General features: G+C 42.1%; 1 protein-coding gene across 3 annotated transcripts in view; it reads right to left on the bottom strand.

The window, feature by feature from the left end:
* Positions 1-4,308: 4,308 nt before the first annotated feature.
* Positions 4,309-21,142, bottom strand: part of Parp6 (poly(ADP-ribose) polymerase family member 6) — a 32,999-nt gene continuing 16,165 nt past the window's right edge. The window contains exons 13-23 of one of the 3 annotated variants that reach the window (XM_059268014.1): positions 20,983-21,108; positions 19,143-19,208; positions 18,181-18,248; positions 16,100-16,148; positions 15,736-15,848; positions 14,741-14,813; positions 14,006-14,075; positions 6,092-6,171; positions 5,443-5,506; positions 5,194-5,278; positions 4,309-4,653 (exon numbers count right to left, since the gene is read on the bottom strand). In XM_059268014.1, coding sequence (XP_059123997.1) covers positions 4,551-4,653; positions 5,194-5,278; positions 5,443-5,506; positions 6,092-6,171; positions 14,006-14,075; positions 14,741-14,813; positions 15,736-15,848; positions 16,100-16,148; positions 18,181-18,248; positions 19,143-19,208; positions 20,983-21,108 — 897 coding nt within the window. In that variant the 3' untranslated portion in view covers positions 4,309-4,550. Of the gene's footprint in view, positions 4,654-5,193; positions 5,279-5,442; positions 5,507-6,091; positions 6,172-14,005; positions 14,076-14,740; positions 14,814-15,735; positions 15,849-16,099; positions 16,149-18,180; positions 18,249-19,142; positions 19,209-20,982; positions 21,109-21,142 lie in introns of those variants that run through there. The other 2 variants (XM_059268015.1, XR_009380256.1) reach the window with 2 other exon arrangements.

The following is a 21,142-nucleotide window of genomic DNA, read 5'->3' as shown; positions in this document are numbered from 1 at the left end:
TATAGCCCCAGATGGGCTGCTAGGTCAGGGGCCATCAGACACTGCAGAAATAATAAGAACCTATGTCTCAAGAAGAAACAGAAATGTGGAATTCCAGAATGATCACTGTGACTGCTGTCCGTCATCAGACAGAATTACCTTTCCAGTAAGGGACTTTCAAAATGACAAGTGAGCCCGGTGGTGGTGGCACACACCTTTAATCCCAGCACTGGGAGGCAGAGCCAGGTGGATCTCTGTGAGTTCGAGGCTAGCCTGGTCTACAGAGATCCAGGACAGGCACCAAAACTACACAGAGAAACCCTGTCTCGAAAAACCAAAAAGAAAAGAAAAAAAAAAAAGGGAAGTAAAAAATTGTTTATTTAGCAATCTTAATATTCTGGGGGGTGGGAGGAAAGACCAGAAACAATGGATCAAATGCCCTCCTCCCAAGAAGTCCTACCTTCTCCTTAGATATGTTCACCTATGTCTGTTCTTAAAGACTGGCTGCCAGCTACCTCACTCACTCATCCCAAGGTCAACTAGAACTAAAGAGAATGTAGGCTCTCTCCTGTATAAAACCGCAGCATCTCTGGCCCTATGGTGGTGAGAGGGAGAGGGTGGGTGGTCTTCAACTCCAGAGGCTACTGCCTCTTCTAATGAACTGAAGCCAACCTTCTTCTCATTCCTGGGGTTGGGGGGCTCCAGTGGAATTTTGTGACCCACAGAACTGCCTCTGCCTCTATAAGAAGCCAAGATATTCCTCGATGCCTACGCAGAATAATGCTGTGAGTTGGTAAGAACCAGTAATGACTCAGCACCAGACTCTGCTCCTTCCCAGCTAGAACTAAAGGCAGAAGCAAGCTCCTCTCCAGCTGATGGCCACATCCTCACCACAAACTGAGTCATGGCCACACCCAGCCTGTATGGAAAACTACCAGGAAAGGAGGGAAGGTGAAGTTCAAGGAGTATTTGAGTTTTGAGTCCAAAATCCCAGCCACATACTCTCTACCTGGCACTAATTGAAAACAGTTCCGTCTCCTGGCCCTACCCCTCTTCAAGCATGTCTAGAGCTAAGTGAAGCTTACACTCAGATAAGCGGAAGGTGGGCTGTCACTGTGTGTGCAATAAGAGCCCTGGCCTCCGTGAAGAATGCTGTCTTGCAGCTCAAACATGTCTTCATGGACCTCAGTCCTCTCACCTTCAAAGTAGCAGGGCCCTCAATTCTCCCTCCAAGCTGTGAGAGCATACCTCTCCAGAAACAGAGGACCCTGCTAAGCAAGTTTCTCTGCAATGAGGGCATTCTTCTGTCAGATAAGGCTTTTTCTTCTTCCTTACAGTGCTGAGGAATAAACCCAGAGCTTTGTACATGTTGAGCAGAGGCGCTAAAGGCTGAACCACAGGTCCAGCTTTTTTTTTTTTTTTTTATGATATTTTAAACTCGTGTTTTGAATTATCAGGCTTTATGAACTTCTGAGATCAGCTTTTTAGTAGAGAACTATAAAATGATACATATAATTACATTGATGTAAAAAGATCATTATAATCATTATAATGTTGTGCTGTTTTATCTCCCCCCGCCCCTCCAGACTTTCTCTGTGGAGCCCCGGCTGTTCTGGAATTCGATCTGTAGACCAGACTGGCCTCGAACTCACAGAGATCTGCCTGGCTCTGCCTCCTGAGTGCTGGGATTAAAGGCGTGCACCACCACCATCCAGCCTGTTGTGCTAATTTTCAAAAAACAAAACGAAATGATACCACAAGACTAGCTCAGCTATCTGAGCTTTGGGGGCAATATAAACTAGTTTTACACTCCTTCTCATTCCACCATTTGCTAGCATTTGCATGGCAGGTGTTGAAATGTTTACATGTAGGAAAATTTCTTAATTTCTGAAATTGCCAAAAATGTTTTATAACATGTGAGCAGCCACATACCTAGGTCCAAGCAGGGCATCAGCTGATTGAGAAGCTCTAGGTGCCCAGTGTGGTAGGGCACGTCTTTAATCCCAGCACTCTGGAGGTAGAGACAGGAGATTTCTGAGTTGGGAGCCAGCCTGGTCTACACAGCGAGTTACAGGCCAGCAGGGCTATATAGTAAACCCTCTAGGATGTAGGAAGGCAAGAGCTCAGGTTCTGGAGTTGGAGGGACCTGGTAAAAATCCAGCATTGTCACCAGGCAGTCAGCTGTGAGACCCTAGACCAGTAGTTCTCAACCTGTCCGACTGTGACCCTCGGACAGGGTTGCCTGAGACCATCTGCATGTCAGATATTTACAATTCATAACAGTAGCAAAATTATTTATGAAGTAGCAATAAAAATAATTTTATGGTTGGGGTCACTAAAGGGTCACAGCATTAGGAAGGTTGAGAACCAGTCCTAGACACATTTAAGATGAAGAAAACATGTCTCCCAGGTTTGCTGTCAGAGGCTATAATCAGAACCAGAACAGGAATTCTGGAGTCAGTTTGCTACAATTAGCTGTGGAATACAGCAAATTATTCACCATGTGAGATTATTTTCCCGTCTCCAAAATGGGGATAATAGCATCTATTTCTGAGGCTTTTGTGAGAATTATGAGCCAATATATGTAGGGAGCTTGCAACAATATATATAATATATACCTATACAATAATATAAAATGTTAGCAAATTATTAGGGTGGTTTGCACACTACCTGGAAACTAATTTATAAGAATTGAATTATGTTAGCTGTCTCTGATACCATATTATGGGTTACAAAGTCTTTCTAGGAGGCAGGATTTTCAGTTGCATGTGTCTACTGGCAGTCATTTATTTAGGAAACGTTATTTGTCTTAGGCCTGAGTCTTACAGAGTTGGGAGTGTTGGGATATACTAGTTATTTTCTTTTTAAGATGGGGGGTCTTGCTAAGTTCCTCAGGTTGGTCTTGACATTCTGGGCTCAACTGATTCTCCTGTCTTGGCACCCAGGAGATCAGCTAGGACTGCAGGTGTATACTACCATACTCATTTATAATGTTCTAGTCATAAAGGGCTTGTAATACAATGAAGAAATCAGTTTCTCTGGCGAAGGGTCTTTAAGAGTGGTGCTGAAGGTCACAGAAGACAAGAGCTAGTCTAGAGCTGGCTTTGGAAACAAGAACTATAGCAGATTTTGAAATCATATTGAAAAGCTAGGCTTTTAAAAGAGCTTTGTGGTGTTTTCTGTGTTTACATTTTTATTTTTCATTAATATTTCATAAAATATTTGAAAATGTTCAACATGTCTCAGCTATGATTAGAATTGACTAAGGGGCCGGGCAGTGGTGGTATATGCCTTTAGTCCCGGCACTTGGGAGGCAGAGGCAGGTGGATCTCTGTGAGTTCGAGGCCAGCCTGGTCTACAAAGTGAGTTCCAGGACAGGCTCCAAAGCTACAGATAAAACCTCTTGAAAAACAAAAAACAAAAAAAAAAAAATTGACTAAGGGAACCAACATGGTGGCAATACCTTTAATCCCAGGACAGACAAGGGCAGGTGGTGCTTTCTGAGTTCAAGACCAGCTTGGTTTATACATAGTGAGTTTCAGGCCAGCCAGGGTTACATAGTGAGACCCTGTCTTAAAAATTAAGTAAGAGTTTTGGGTATATAGAACAAGTCTGAAAGGCCAGAAATTTTCTTAATAAGACAAACCCAATCCTCCCAGGCTGGCCAGTGTCAAAGAAAGGCAGTGGTTTCAGAACACCTACCTATTCTGGGAGCTCCAACTTCTGGTGAGTTCCCACTCCAAACCCTGACAGCCGCTGGCCTCCTTGCGGCCTCATGCATACTAAGCAAGCACTTTACCACTGAGCTATACCCACAGCCTAGACTAGCCTTTCTTAAAGGACTTCAGGTTAGAGAAGCCAGCTTCCTGCACCTGCCAACTTAACCCTTCACCTCACTTATCCCAACTAAAAGCCAGGCAGGAGAAAGACTAAGGACCCAGCCTCTAAGACACAAAGAGAGGATGACTGGCAGGGCTGGTTTTGTGTAAGAAAGCAGCTGGTCCTGAAGGTTAAAAAAAAAATCAGAGCTGCTCGGCCTCAGAGACCCTTTTAAATCTTCAGTAACCGCCATCGTCAGGGTGTTTTCTTCCTGTTTGTTTCAGCTGCATAACTGATAAATTCCCCTCTTTAATCTTTTGACTAAAAATACTGACAAATCTATAGAATACAAAACTGAAACTAAATGGATATGTCTTTTACTTCAGGAAACACCAACAGACCCAACTTTTAGATAGTCTATCCCACAGCACACAGCCCTATCCAGGGCCACGGTGAGGTGCTGGGCCGAGGCTAGGCAGACCACAGTGATCAGATCCAGTCCACAGCACCTTCCATTTTATTGTTTTATTTACAAACAGGGTGAAGTCAACTGGGCAAACCGGGGTGGGAGTCAGTCAGGGCCATCCAGATGTGGAGTGGTTCCCGGGTCAGTCTCCACCAGGAAGGCCGCCTCTTCCATCCTTTCTTTGCCCCTTGAAATTTCTCAGGGCAGCCTCACCTGCCGCTCCTGAGCCCTTTTTCAAGGGCAGATGGATCCTGGGGGAACAGAGTGGTACGAGGGCTGGGCCCCCTCAGTTTGTGTAAACCTGAGTTCCGATCACACGCATGATTTCCTTCTGTATCTTGGGGTCCTGAGTATTAATGTTGGCATCGCCCACCTGCCCATCCTCATATCTGCCAAAGACAGAAGAAGTGTGAGCACAAGGGGAGCAGAATACCAAACCATGTCTACCAGCAGAAGTGTTTCAAGATGCGACCATTTCATCCCAAAGTTAAAGATTTTTTTTTTTTTTTTTTTTTTTAAAGATTTATTTATTTATGTATACAGTGTTCTATCTGCATGCATGCCTGCACGCCAGAAGAGGGCACCAGATCACATTACAGATGGTTGTGAGCCACCATGTGGTTGCTGGGAATTGAACTCAGGACCTCTGGAAGAACAGGCAGTGCTCTTAACCTCTGAGCCATCTCTCCAGCCCCAAAGTTAAAGATTTTATCGCTGCTCTTCAGGATGAAGAGATCAATCAGCTCAGCAGTTTTTCTCTACACAGACCCCAATGATCTGTCCTTATCCCTAAGGGCAAAGTCCCAGTGCCAGCTAAATTAGATAGCAAGGGACAGAACTCAGACAACAAAAATGGGCATCCTCAGCAGTCACACACCATCTACCACCCTCACCCTTCAAGTAATCCCAAGGGCTTCTTTTAGACTCACACAAAGAAGAACCTTGTGCAGACATGGTCGGACACAGGGCACACCCAAATGTTTCCATGCTTCTGAAGGTCCTTAGATGTAATCACTGGAGAAGAGGGGCCAGAAGTCACAGACAGAAAGCTTAAGGCAGTCCAGGTAGGGAAGAAGGATATGATGCTTCAACCTAACTTTTGGCTGAATCAGGTGCCAAGGGAGCAACAGAAATACAGGCTGGGATCTCAAAGGACATGAACTGGGTGAAGTACATACCTTCACAAAGTGCTATACAGTTTAGATTCCGACTCTGCAGGAACCTTGACTGAATGGATCGGGTCTGAAAGAGAAAGCAGCAGAGGAAAGCAGAACAAGGTAAAATGTTAGAGCTTGCTCTCAAGAGGCTGGTTAGTTATTGATGATGGAGATGACAGGGATAGGAGCTGGGTCTCCTGAGCTCCCAGCCACCCTCCAAATGTTTGCTTACATATAATTACCCTGATGGGTCCACAGCTTCCATGTTCATCTTTTCATTTTTTTTTTTCTAAAGATTTATTTCTTTATTATGTATACAGTATTCTGCCTGCATGTATCCCTGCAGGCCAGAAGAGGGCACCAGATCTCATTACAAGTGGTTGTGAGCCACCATGTGGTTGCTTGGAATTGAACTCAGGACCTCTGGAAGAGCAGTTGGTGCTCTCAACCTCTGAGCCATCTCTCCAGCCCCTCATCTTTTCATTTAACCTGCCTTTGCTTTCATGTGTCCTTGCTTTCAGATAACATATGACTGAAGTAAGATCATTTTACAACATACCTAATGCCTTTAAATGACCTACAATGGCCCCAGCTCCACTGTTCTCCCATCCGTTATTTTTAGCAGGATCCAGGGAAGGGTCCTAACTCATGCAGAACCAGCAAACAATACCTGGGGGATGGTGTTCATCCTGTTATATCTCTGGACCAGCTCATCCTTGGAAGGCATTCTGTGCTGTCCTTTGCCCATTCCTGTCACAGAACAACAAACTCAGTTAATTCATCCATTTCTTAAGTATTTATAGAAGTACTTACTATACACCAGATACCAACTAGAGACACTTGGTGACACAGTGGTGAATACACAAGCTATTTTCCCCACACAGAATTTAGTCTGGTGGAGACTACAGGCAAGGAATAAGTAATTACAACACAGTATGGTGAGGGTTGTGATGGTGAGCTTACAGAGCACCGTGTGAACCAGAGTACGGGAACTAGCTTAGCCCAGAGGTTTGAAGATGTCCTGGTGCAGTAAGATCAGGACCTCAGAATTAGGAAGAGTTAGTATAATAGAATACAGAAAGCATAAAGACAGGTAGACCCACAAGACTTCGTTTGCATACAGTATAATGAATGGCAAAAAAATGATGTAAAAGATGTAAACTAGAGCTAGCTCAAGCAGGCCTATGTTTAGCTGTTTAGCCCACTGGAGTTGATCCTCTAAGAACACCAGGAAACCACAGAAGGGTTCTAACGCAGGGAAGTAACACACGAGTCAGGAAAGAAGGGCCCAGCAGAGTAGGATACCAATGCCTCAGAATCAAATGGCAAGCCAGAGACATGAGTTGGGAGAAAGCAAGCAGAGGAACCTCAATATGCTGTAGTTTTAAAGTTACACAAAAGATTGACCACTCAGGATAAAAGGAGAAAGCAGAACCCTTCCATATTGATTCTCCACAGATATTCACAATGGCAAGCACTAAGAGTCCTACCTTTAGAAAAAGTGCCAACTGCCTCTCACTTCTACATTATCTCAGTGTATCTCAGGGCATAAATTCTCTACCACTCCCCCCTTTTATTTTTAGTTTTTTGTTTTTGTTTTTATGGGGAGTGGTTTTCGAGACAGGGTCTCTCTGTGTAGCCCTGACTGTCCTGGAACTCTCTTTGTAGACCTCAAACTCACAGAGATCAATCTGCCTCTGTGTCCCAAGTGCTGAGATTAAAGGTATGTGCCACCATGCCTGGCTTTTTTAATCAAAAAATTCTTTTTTTCCCTCTACCATTCTTAGCAATTATAGAAGAGGCCTTGTTTGTAAAAACTGAAATAGGATTTTTACTTACGAATCAAATAATACCTATATGCCCCCTTTTTTGGCCTAAGGACAGGATTTCAGTCTGTCTCCAGGCTTACCATAATCACAGCCTTATCAGTCAGGGGTTGGTAACCAAGGAAATGGGACAACTATGAAGATGCTGCTATCATTACAAGCCATAAACAGGGCTCCAGCCTCACTATTCTACTTTATTACAACTTCACTCTGCTTTAATTCTTTGTTTTGCCACTGTCTTTATATCAAAATTTTAACTTAAATTTTATTATTATGTGTATGTGACGTGAGTGCAGGTGCATATGGAGATCAGAAGACAACTTTTTGGGTATTATTGTTTTGTTTTTATTTGTTTGGGATTTGTTTTTGTTTTCTTTTGCTTGAGTTTTGATTTTCCAGTCTTAGCTGACCTAGAATTCACTATATAGACCAAGCTGGCCTTGAACTCATAAAGAGCACCTGCCTCTGCAAGTGCTGGGATTAAAGACAATGTGTGTTACCATGCCCAGCTCAGAAGACTACTTTTTTTTTCTTTTCTTTTTTTTTTTTTTTTTTTTTGGTTTTTTGAGACAGGGTTTCCCTGTGTAGCTTTGCGCCTTTCCTGGAACTCACTTGGTAGTCCAGGCTGCCCTCGAACTCACAGAGATCCACCTGGCTCTGCCTCCCGAAAGTTGGGATTAAAGGCATGCACCACCACCGCCCGGCCAGAAGACTACTTTTAAAAGAGGGTAGGGACCAAACTCAGGCCACGAGGCTTGGGCATCAAGCATTTTTACTGGTTGAACTATCTCACCAGTTTATCTTGGTTTTATAATGGCCACGGTGTAGAAGAGGGAGTTGATAACCACTGGACTGAAATTCTTCACTGAGCAAGCCGACTGTCAACCCAACACACACTTACACTATAACCTCATGGTAAATTCATGGCCTGAACAAAACTCAGCTTGAACTCCCAATCCCTTCTTCCTGTAGGACAACTTCTCCATCATTCTTAACAAGGCTCAACTCTGCATCCAAACATCATGATCTCAGCCAAGACATTTCATTGCCAAGTTTCTAAGAGAAATTCCCATTCTGGTTCAATTCCAGAGAAAGCAGCCAGGAGAAGAAGAAAGAATAATTTGATTTCTTTGGTAGCCTTAGAGGCAGCACTTTAAGTAACTAAAGTAACTATGGCACTGTCCCATTCTTACTGACCCAGTGATTATTCCACTCCTGTGCTCAGACTATACTACTTGATGTCTAGAATAATGTCTGGACACTTTTGTGTACAGAATTATTATTATTATTATTATTATTATTATTATTATTATTATTGGCTTTTCGAGACAGGGTTTCTCTGTGTATCCCTGGCTGTCCTGGAGCTCTCTTTGTAGACCAGGCTGGCCTCAGCCTCAGAGAGATCTCCCTGTCTCTGCTTCCCAAGTGCTGGAATTAAAGGCGTATGCCAACATTGCCTGGTCAGAATTAATTTCTTTTTTTAATTAAAAAAATTTAATGGTGCATTTATTTATTTATGTATATAATGTTCTGCTGGCATGCACACCTGCACACCCGAAGAGGGCACCAGATCTCACTATAGATGGTTGTGAGCTACCATGTGGTTGCTGGGAATTGTACTCAGGACTTCTGGGAGAGGAGCCTGTGCTCTTAACCTCTGAATCTTCTCTTCAGCCCCCAAGAATTAAACAGGACTAAACAAAGAAAATTTCCAACTCCATTCACTGTCCCTAATTTCTTCTCACATTCATGGCCAAGTTATTAGCAGTGCCATTGGTCAAATGCATGCTCTCTAAGCACACTCCATGCCACCAACCCAAAGGTACCCTGAGGAAAAAGAAACAGAAAACCAGAGGAGACTAAGGAGAAGGAAACACGCGAGAGAGTTGGTCAAATGCCAGAATAAAAATAATAACTGGGGCATTTGCATACATCCCACCCAGTGTTGCAAAGATTCTATTTATCTTCTGGGACCCCAACAACCCAGTGATTCAAACAAAGCCTCCCCTTGTCAGTCAATATAATAATGAGAACAGGGGCTGGAGAGATGGCTCAGAGGTTAGGAGCACTGGCTGCTCTTCCAGAGGTCCCGAGTTCAATTCCCAGCACCCACATGGTGGCTCAGAACCATCTATAATGAGATCTGGTGCCCTCTTCTGGCCTGCAGGCAAACATGCTGTATACATAATAAATAAATAAATCTTTAAAAAAAAAATGAGAACAATGGCCTACAAGTCAGGAGACTCGGATTTCAGTCATATCTCTGCTACTCAAAGCTGTATGATCTAAAGAAAGTGTTTGGCTTTTCTTTTTTTAATGGTTTTTCGAGACAGGGTTTCTCTATGTAGCTTTGCACCTTTTCTGGAACTCGCTTTGTAGACCAGGCTGGCCTCGAACTCACAGAGATCTGCCTGCCTCTGCCTCCCGAGTGCTGGGATTAAAGGCGTGCGCCACCAACACCCAGCTGTGTTTGGCTTTTCTATGTATCAGCTTATTCATAAAATAATATGGAATTAGACTAGATGATCAATAACTCCAACAGCAAATTCTTATTAAAATCCTATGATAGTTTGGATCTATAATCCTACGGTTTGGAAAGGGCAGTGTGATAAGATGTTTTAATGTAGTTAGTAAAGTGCTAAGGAAAGACAAGAAATCTATAAAGATTCCTGGCTCTACCCTGGTAACTGAAGATATTCAAGTACTTACTTCTTATTTGAAGAAAAGGAAAAGTTTCGTAAGAGATGAGGAAAAGAAAGGGAAAGAATATGGGAACTGAAAGACGGGAGAATCTGATTACCTGGAAAATAACAACTTAACCAGAGGAACGCTCAGGCTGAAACAAAGATAAAAACTGAAAATCCTGACAAAGAAGCCCAAAAGACTAAGTCAACCCACTCCCACTGTGAACCTGAAACACAGCCGAGGATTCATTTACACTTTCAGGATGGTACTTCAAGACATTCTGACTCTAAGTGACACATCTAAGAGAACTGTTGCTCTGAAACTCAGGTAGCACTTATTCTGCAGCACTGGGAACTGAAGCTAGGGCCCAACATGCTGGGCAAGTGTTCTACCATGACTGACATGCCCAGCCCAGAGTTAGAAGACTTTCATATTTTCACTCTTATTTGGCTAGGCCGGGCTGTGGTGGTGCACGTCTTTAACTCCAGCACTCCGGAGGCAGAGGCAGGAGGATCTCTGTGAATTCGAGGTTAGCCTGGTCTACAAAGCAAGTTTCAGGACAGGCTCCAAAGCTACACAGAGAAACCCTGTCTTGAAAAACAAAAACAAAAGAAAAAAAGAAAAAGAAAACTGTTTCCTAACATGCTGTATCAATCAAAGGAGATCCTGTGGATTTTATAGCCTTTGGAATAATTAGGGATTATCAGATTTCTGGTTTTTTGTTGATCCACATGGGTATAAGTCACTTTGGTTTTTTATTTTACTTCCCTCTAGAAACAGCTTTCATGGGGGTGGGAGGGGCATTTCTTCAATGGAATCACCATTTATATTATTTGCTTGCTTTTTCAAATAGGCTTTGTACTGATCCATACTCTTTTTTTAATATCACCTGAGATTGGACTCAGGACTTGGTGCATGATCTACCACATAGGTGTATACAGGACTTTTTTTTTTGGGGGGGGGAGAGTTGGTTTTTCAAGTCAGGGTTTCTCTGTGTAACAGCTCTGGCTGTCCTGGAACTTGCTTTGTAGACTAGGCTGGCCAGTACTGGGATTAAAGGTGTGTGCCACAACTGGCCCAGCCTGGTCCTTCTTTTAACAACTGAAATAAGGTCTCACTAAGTTGCCCATGCTATCCTTGAACTTGCTGTTTAGCCCAGGAAGTCCGTGAACTTGTGGTCCTTTTTTTCTCAGTTCCCCAAGATACAACTGTATGCCACCACACCTGGCTAAGAAATTTTAAGATACACTTTAAATTCTTTATTAATAAATACATACATAAAGTATTAAGTATATAACTGTGCACCATGTGCATATCCTCAGAGGCCAGAAGAGGATGTTGAATCTCCTGAAATTAGAGTTACAGATGGTTGTGAGCTGCTGTGTGGGTGCTGGGAACTGGACCTGGGTTCTCTGGAAAAGCAGACAGTGCTCTTAACCACTGAGCCATTTCTCCAGCACCTTTTAAATACATTTTATGATTAATCTTATGATTTTATGCATCTTACAACTATCTTCTCCAAGTCTGTAGCCTGTCTTTACATTTCTTTAAGATATGCTCTGATGAATGGAATGCTTAGTTTCAATCAGATTCTGCCAAACTTTTATTAGTTGTTTGCCTTTTTCCATTCTCTAGATTTTTGTCTAAGATTAAAAACAATCCGCTCCTTGACAGTTTAAGACTCTAAAGACTAGAGAGGGATATCTCAGAGGTAGAGTGTTTATCTATCATGCTCAAAGCCCTGGGTTCCCCAGCCAAAGAAACAAACGAACAAAACCCCCAAATAGTATTTGGACTTGGTCGTCATTCATGTTTTTAATTTCTCTTAGTTTTATCAAGTTACATTTTTCCAGGCATTTTACCAAAAGGTTTCAAATTATTGATAGAAATTCACAGACTTTTCTTCTAAACATTTGGCACATCTATAGTTATGCTAGTGTTTTTGTTCACGTTTGTACTCATTCTTCTTAAACTAACCACAATCTATCGACCAGTTATTTTTGTTTTGTTGCCTCACTGACATGCTCGGCAAGGACTGCAACACTAAGCTACCTCTTGGTCTCTCATTTTGTTTAGTTTTTGAAACAGGGTTTCATTTTGTAATCAAGAGTGGCCTGGAAATTACTATGTAATTCAGATTGCCCTTGAACTCTTGGGGACCCTCCTGTCTGCCTCCTGAGGTCTGGGATTAAAGGCATTAGTCACTATACCCAGCTGAATCACCTGGCTTTTTCAGTCCTTCCCTATAGTGTCTGTATTAGCACACTGGTTTTCCTTCCTACTTATCATCATCTCTTCTTTTTTGATTCCTCTGTTCTATCATTAAAAAGGGTTCTAGATTTTTAAAACTTATTTATTTATTATGTATACAGTGTTCTGCCTGTGTGCCAGAAGAGGGGAACATATCTCATTACGGATGGCTGTGAACCACCATGTGGGTGCTGGGAATTGAACTCAGGACCTCTGGAAGAGCAGCCAGTGCTCTTAACCGCTAAGCCATCTCTCCAGGCCCCTTGTTTGTTTTTTTGTATTAGTGCAGATTGTCCTTAAGGCTTCACGTATGCTAAGAAACACTCCACTATCAACCTACATTTCTAGGCATCTTATGAATTTATTTTGAGACAAGATCTCAATAAGTAGCCCAGCTTGACCTTAAATTCATGATCCTCTTGCCTCAGCCTCCTGAATATCTGGGATTACACATACATACATACATATATACATACACACACACACACACACACACACACACACTTATTAGTTTTGCCTTTTTTTTTTTTTTTTTTTTTGCTTTTCGAGACAGGTTTTCTTTGTATATCCTTGGCTGGCTGTCCTGGAATGCAACGCACTCTGTAAAATAGGCTGGCTCCTAACTCACAGAATTCTGCCTGCCTCTGCCTCTCAAGTGTGAGGATTAAAGACGTGCGTCACTACTGCCTGTCTTAGTTCTGTGATTCTAGATTTTTTTTTTTAATTTTATTTCTATAATGGCTATAATTACTAAAAATACTAAACAATAATCTATTAAAAAAACGAAACAATAGCCGGGCGGTGGTGGCGCACGCCTTTAATCCCAGCACTCGGGAGGCAGAGCCAGGCGGATCTCTGTGAGTTCGAGGCCAGCCTGGGCTACCAAGTGAGTTCCAGGAAAGGCGCAAAGCTACACAGAGAAACCCTGTCTCGAAAAACCAAAAAAAAAAAAAAAAAAAAAAAAAAAAAAAAAAAAAAAAAACGAAACAAAACTAGTATAACTGCCTTCCTATAGTGGGCATGCAACTGCATGGTTTGCTGTTGCTTAGACAGAGACTCCATTCAACAAGAACAAAAGCAGACCAAAGAGGAACAGGAACCTGGAAGACTGAAAGAGTTCCAACTTCAATTCTTTTCCTAAGCTAAATAATGCTAGAATTATCTCCTTACAATCTGGACCTCATTCATGTCTCTAGAATGAAGCACTTTCTCTTTCACTCAATGTTAACTATTACAATAGTGTGATTATACACCATTTAAATTTTAAAAGGTGGTGGAGGGAGAGAAGAACATTATCTCCAAAAATATAAGCAAATTCTAAGACCCCAACATTCAAGAATATTCACACATGAATTCACATGTATGCACATAATTTGTAATTGCTTATATAAAAAATGTGGTTTACGTAGGCATGATGGCACATGCTTGTAATTCCAGTACTTAGGAGGATCAGGAGTTCAAAGTCATCTTAGGATACACACTGAGTTCAAGGACAACATGAACTACACAAGTCAGTCTTAAAAAAAGAAAACAAATCTGGTCTACACAAAGCCCTTTTTCTTTCTATTTATTCATTAACCCATCCCCAGGGCCTAGTTCCTACAATGTATAAAACTATCATTTTTCATAATAACTACCCTTGCCTCATAAATAATCTAAATTTCTAATGAGAGAAAAATAGAAAGAGACAGAATATGTATCCATGATTGAGGAGGGCTCTGACAAAGACCAAGTATCCACAATGGGAGAGGAGACAGCACAGATCATGTGTTCACAAATGGATGCAATATAAAGAGTCAAGGTGGCCAAAGAATATTGCTTACCTGAGTATCCAAAGGAAATACTGGAGATGGGGCTCAGGTAGATGCCTTTGCCATAGGCTGCTCCATGCAGCTTGCAGGGAAACACCAGGATGAATATATGAGCCTGGGCTCCCCATGGCTGTATATTAGGCATCCACAACACTTATACAGTCCTTTGTCCCTTCATTTATCTACCTTCTCACTCATTCAAATAACTCTAGGCACCTAACTCTTGAAAAGATGATTGGTTGAAAAGGGGATCAGATTAAACTGCTTGCTTACAAAATACTAAAGATTAATGCCTTGGAGAACGGGGAGTAGCAGAGCCACTGAGTCCCTGCCTCAGCATTCATAATTAGGACCTCAAGCCTTCATACATTTTCAGATTCTCAAACAAAGAACTATGGAAGAAGTAGCAGGAAGAGGAACAAAAACCACTCCCAGTAGTTTCTCAGGGCAATAAAATAAGTCTTTGTAACAACAACTTCAATAGTCACAAAATGGAAAGTCTCTGTCATAATAGGTTAATTTCTATTCACTAAACCAAAAAACAGAGCTCAACTTAAAATATACAACAGCCACATTCATTCTATATTTACAGTGCCAACTTTCTCTGTAGAGAGGCTCTATCTTTCTCAAGATAGGCTGGGCATGATGATGCTGAGGCATGAACAGATATTCAAGCATTTTAGAGCAGACTACCACAAGCTGAGTGAGGCAGGGAGTGGAAAGAAAGGGAAGAGGACACTGCCTCACCTGCAGTTTGGTGTAGGACGCATTGACCAGCCCATTGCGCAGGATGGAATGCCAGTTCTCAATGTGGGACCCACTGTAAGGCAGGACAGAATGTAAGTCCCCTCATGGTAGGAGATTCCTGGGAGTACTTTCAAGACTGCCATTACCACCCCTCCCCCTTACCCACACAGTACATGCAGATGAGCAGCAGACACACCTAATGACTGATATATTCACAGACACAGTCACAGGCAGCAAGGTGTGTGTGTGTGTGTGTGTGTGTGTGTGTGTGTGTGTGTGTGTGTGTGTTTAAATCTTACATCTCCTGTTGTTCAACTAACCACATCCTAAACCTGGATTTTCATTTGCCTATTTTCCTGATGCTTCAAATTCAATAAGTTAATTTCAAATTCAATAAACTTATCACTGATCTCAAATATAGCTTCTAGTCTAGAGGTCACATCGTATTTTTTGTTGTTGTTGTTGTTGTTTTCTTTGTTTGTTTTTTCGAGACAGGGTTTTTCTGTGTAGCTTTAGAGCCTGGCCTGGAACTCGCTCTGTAGACCAGGCTGTCCTCGAACTCACAGAGATCCACCTGCCTCCTTTAATCCCAGTGGTGGGATTAAAGGCATGTGCCACCACCGCCCAGCCACGTTGTATTTTTTAAAGAAGCACTAAGACTCCCTCTAAATTATCCTTCATACTTTTCTCTTTCTTCTCTCCCACAGTTAGATATAAATTGTGGATTTCTTCTCCAAACTTTCAAATCTATCCTTCCAATCTGTTCCTTCATATCTATTTGCATGTAAATATTCTTTCCATTCAACTACATCATAAGTAATTTAAAGATAAAGACCATGTCATACATAGCACTTTATCCTTTATAGAGCACCTACCACAGTGGCATTTAATAAATAGCTGCTGACTAGTTGACAATCACGAAAAAACAAAACTCATATATCTCAAGGCCCTACCATCCTATCCCACCTACTGCCGCCCAGCTCCACCAGCCTTACTGGAAGGCAAAGGTGCTTCCGTACAGCTTCTTGGCGGTCCGGAACCGAGCCTCCTTGGCAGGAGGGCTGCTCAGCAGGAGGAATTGGTGTGAGGTGTGCATGAACTTCAGCTGCTGCCCAGGGTGGGGGTGGGATAAAAAAACAGAAGAGAAATAGAGATCAGGGAGGGAAAGGCTGGAAACAGGAAACAAATCAGATTTACACTAACCCCAATCAAGGGAAATCTGTTTAGGCTCAAAGACTATGCTGATGGACAGACAGTACCAACCAAGCTAATTAGGGACCAATACAGGTAGTGGGCCAGAGCCCCTCCTTGCCTCTCACTGTTAAGTCTGAAGCTTACAGAGGGAGAATAATTACTTACCCTGCTGAGAGGTAGTTTGACAATGTGTGACCTGTTGCTAGAAATTATCCTGGGAAGAAACAGAAAAAGGGGAAGGGACAGAAAAAGTATGTGGTGAGGCTATCCTGAAAAGGCAACTTTCCTCTGATCTAGGTATGCAAATAAGATTCCAATGTCTGAATTGTGCGATTATTTCCAGGTCATAGTTGATATTTCTTTTAAGTGATAATGCTTACATAGAAATTACACATATAATTATATAGATTTTAGAGGGAAGCTACCAACCAGACCAGTTACTTATCAAGGAATTAAATAACGGATAAAAAAGAGTCAGAGGGAAGGCTGCTACATCTATAGGGAGAGAAAAGCATGGAACAAAAAGAATATCAGAAGCTGGGGGTGGCGGCAGGGTGGCGCACGCCTTTGATCCCAGCACTCAGGAGGCAGAGCCAGGTGGATCTCTGAGTTCGAGGCCAGCCTGGTCTACAGAGTTGAGTTCCAAGACAGTCAGGGCTACACAAAGAAACCCTGTTTTGAAAAACCAAAAAAGAACCACAAACAAACAAACAAAAAGAGTATCAGAAGTTACCAATTAGAGAGAGAGGTCTGAATCAAAAATGGTTAAACTTGTGTTTGGGTTTAAAGTCTTAAAACTGAGGCTCAGGAGCCAACCTGTGTAACCTCAAAGGAATCCTAAAGGATCTCAGGGATGGGAAAATAGAAAAACACTGTATAAATTAGGGGTAAAAACCCAAAAGAAATTAGAAGAACTTTCTGAGGAGTCAAGGACAGACTAGGCTATATACAGCTTAAACATAAGGGTAGGAGAACAAAGGCATAAAACACTGAGGGTTCAGCAAGAGCACTATCTCCTGCAGTGGATACAGTACTCTCTGTACATCATCTATGTACTTATTTTGTGGTTGTTTAAATTTTTGTGTATGTATAAGCAAGTGTGCATTGGGAAGGTCTGTGGAGGCCACAGTCAACCGCAGGTGTTGTTCCTTAGGACATGTCCGCCTTGGGTTTTTTTTTTTTTTTTTTCTTGTTTTTTTTTTTTTTAGTTTTTTTGAGACAGGGTTTCTCTGTGTAGCTTTGCGCTTTTCCTGGAACTCACTCTGTAGACCAGGCTGGCCTCAAACTCACAGGGATCCACCTGCCTCTGCCTCCTTGTTTTTTGAAACAAGTCTTTGACTGGGATCTGGGGCTCACTGGCTGGTCAGTGAGCCCCAGGAACCTGCCTATCTTTGCTTCCCGGGGCTGCGATTACAAGTATATGCCATCATCCCTGAGTTTTTTTTTGTGAGTGCCAGGGATCAAACTCAGGTCCTTGTGCTTATATGGTAAATATTTCACCAACTAAGCAATCTCGCCATAACTTATGATGCTACTTTAGAAGTCTATGTCTGTAATTACTCATGCTATGTGGGGATAATCTACTGCACTGGCTCTTAGTGTCAGGGGCTGACTTGGACGGAGGCAAACTAGAAAGAGAAGCTGTCGGGAAAACAGGAGAAAGCAGCAGGAGGGAGGGAGAGGAATGGAACAGTCCAATCCTCTTGCTAGCAGCAGGAAACAACAGTGCATCTGGCTCTAGCTGCTCTTCATCAGGGAAGGAGAGAGGAGGTGGAGATGAATTTCTTTGGACACACAGAAAACTAAATTGAAATGAACTGTATAAGAAAAACTCAAAACTTCCTAATGGCAACTATAGTTAATAACAATAAATGTTTGAAAACTGCTGAGCCATCATGGACAATATTCAAGCACTGAAAAAACTCTAATGAACCATTATATAATGCATGTTGTACATGACAAATACACACACTTTTTACAAATCTTATAATTAAAGAATTAAGTAAGGAAACAAACATTTGGGGAAATATGGAATACTTAAAGAGAACTTGAGAAATCACGTCAGAATTTGTGAGCGCTTTGTAGTTACTGTCAAGTTGAGACTTGTCAGAAAAACACCAAGAGAGAGTAGTCATAATACAGAACCTTGTAAAGAATGCTGAATGCCTCTAGGAGAAAGTATAGATCCATGCCTACAACTCTTTCCTTCTCCACCCCCTGTAAAGCCTGAGCCATTCTATCCATACCACTGCAGAAGAGGATGGGCCAAGGGATCCAGCTTGTCCATCTGTTTCTTGATTTCCAAATATGAGCCCTGCAAGACAATGGCCATAAGATTATCTCCCAGGAGAGGAAGGACCCCTCCCACTCTCAACAGACTACTGGGACCCAAGGCAAGATAGGCGATTGGAAGAACGAAGACAAGGGGGTTCCCACCCTTAAAGAGGCTCAGTCAGGTTTGCAAGACTTATAAATATGAAAATGACTGAAGATGCTTACAAAACAACATGCAGGTGGGTCTCCCTCATTTTATGCAACTCCTACAGCTCTAAAAATGCTGCTTATAAATCAAAAAATAAATAAAATCAATGTCCCCCAAAGATTAGGCTAAAGAATCCTGTGGCAAATCTTCACATAAAACAGTCTTTCTAATAGTAAACATCCCTTCTAGGTGTACCTTCTGTGTTAATCTGCACTGTGATATATAGGATTTGCTGAGAAGAGGCCCACCTGTAAATGTGAGTACAAATGAATGTCTATTCATGCAGAGACTGCAGACGAGGGGTGGGGAAATCTGGTGAGGGACAGCCTTGAGTCAGAGGATGGTCACTGCTCCGTGTGGCTGCCCCACCCCTAGAAGGACAGAAGACGCAGCCCCTGGATCTAGCTCCTTATCTCCAAGCGCCCTCTTCACCCTCCCAACCTTGGGCAGAGGTCTTTCCCTAGTTTCTCTAATTCCCCAAGAACTATGAAAAACAGTTAAAACATGAACAACTTGTGAAAAAATATGCAGCAAAGATAAAGGTTGAGAGAGACACTAGGAGACTTAGGGTAAGAAAGCTAAGAAAACAGAGAACAAGAACTGGGAAGGTTACAAAGGAAACAAAGAAAACATAAGAATTTGAGTAGCTTCTCTAAATCTTTACCCTAGTCCTGTGAACTACACGCAGGAAAGGGCACTGAGATAGGCAAAGAGAGGGCAAAATACCTGGGTCATTTCCCGGATGGACATCACACTATCCAGAGCTTTCTGAAGCCGCTCATAATTCTTTTTCTGTTGATAATCAATGGGGAGAAAAGAATTAGAAGAAGAAAAATAGTAGATACAAAGATATGATGATTAAAAAAAAAAAAAAAGGAGGTCAGTTTAAGTCTAGACTCAAGTATGCCATGGAAAAAACAAACTTTATGAGGAAACGTTAGAGTTGTATACTAGTCTTTTTACCAGTTGAAATTAATTAAGTCACAGAACACCTTCAAGTATTACATGCCCTGTTTACAAATGACAGGGGGTATTCTGCTTGTTTGATTTTTTTCATGTCAGGATTTTGGTGATGCTAGGGGTTGAGTCTATGGCCTCACACATGCTGGTAAGTGCTCTACATTGACTTATACTCCAGCCCGTTTGTAACTAAAAATATTTCTGTGGCCATCCTCAGAGATGTTCTCAGAATTAAATAAATGTATAAATCTAGCACTGTGCCCAACACATAGTACTGACAGATAACAATGAGGCACTGTGATATGCAGTGATGGTTAATTTTAGAAGTCAATTTGAAAGCTGGTGGTGCATGCCTTTAATCCCAGCACTTGGGAGGCAGAGGCAGGCAGATCTCTGTAGTCAAGGCCAGCCTGGTCTACAGAGCAAGTTCCAGGACAGTCAAGGCTACACAGAGAAACCCTTGAACACCTCACCCCCACCCCACCCCCGCTGCTACTGCTGCAAAAAGTCAATTTGAATAGGTTATAGGGTACCTACATATTTGGTCAAACATGGTTTCTGGGTTTGTCTGTGAAGGTATTTTGGGGTTCAGATTAACAGCTGAATGAGTAGACTAGGCAAAGCCAATTGCCCTTCTTAATAAGGATCTCATCTAGCCAAATAAAGACCGAAATAGAGTAAGAAAGCTAATCTTTCCCAATCCTGGCCATTGAATAAAAAGGTATTCTTCACAAGTTGGGGTATCAGCCTTTTCCTGGCTTTAGATTTGAATGAATTACAAAACTGGCCCTTTTGGGTCTTGAGCCTACATGGTTCTCAGGCTTCTGAACTGGAACTAGAACATCATTCATCACAGACTTTCTAGAATTTCCAGCTTGCTGACTGTAGATGTGGGGACTCCTCAGCCTCCCTAATTAGGTGGGACCATTCCTCATAACAAAATCCTCCCTCTATAATATATATGGAAATGAATGGAATATATTTATAGTTATCCACAGCCTATTAGCTGTTTTTCCAGAGAATCCCCACAGGGTATTTTATATATTATCTCTCATTTTGTTACAGTCCACAAAATAACCACTACCCCCTTTTACAGGCAGGGCAGTTGAAACTGAGAAAGATTAAGTTACTTTCCCTAGCATCATTCAACAATGAAGCCAAAGACCCTCTGGTGGAATTCAGTCTGGCTGACTCCCATCAAGCCTATATCCTGTCATTGTTGTTTTGTTTTATTTTCCTACCAGTCATAATCCCATTCTTAGAGTAAGCTAGCTTGAAATTTACAATGTAGTCCAGGCTGGCCTTAAACCCTAAGCCATTCTCCTGTCTCAGTTTTCTAAGTGCTGGGATTATAGGTATGAGCAACCACATCTAGCCCAAGCCTATATTCTTTCCATCATGTTGTAACAGGTACTAATTTTTCTTCCTTTCTTTTGACAAGCTCAGCTATTTCATCAGATTAACCCCAGTGTTCAAGAGTACCCGAGAAACAAGTGTTCCATTTCTTCTGTCCTTTACTCAATCTGTTGTGTGTACTGGAATGGCAACCCCACCTCCCACCATTAACATTTCTGTCCTTTAGCCCTTTCCTCCCAAACAACTATACCTTAGGGTTAAAGGCCAGAGTCTTAGGATCAGTGGGGTCCACCACAGAGGGATAAGGCTCGAAGATGATGCTCTTTCTAGGGGACTCCAAAGCTGCTCTACACATGGCCACCAGCAGATCTACCACCTTAGGAGAAAAGAGAGGGAAGAACTAAATGATT

Source organism: Peromyscus eremicus, chromosome 7, assembly GCF_949786415.1.
Source record: "Peromyscus eremicus chromosome 7, PerEre_H2_v1, whole genome shotgun sequence".
NCBI classification, from domain to species: Eukaryota; Metazoa; Chordata; class Mammalia; order Rodentia; family Cricetidae; genus Peromyscus; species Peromyscus eremicus.
Note: the sequence above shows the minus strand (reverse complement) of the source record. Positions and strands in the feature narration are given on the sequence as shown.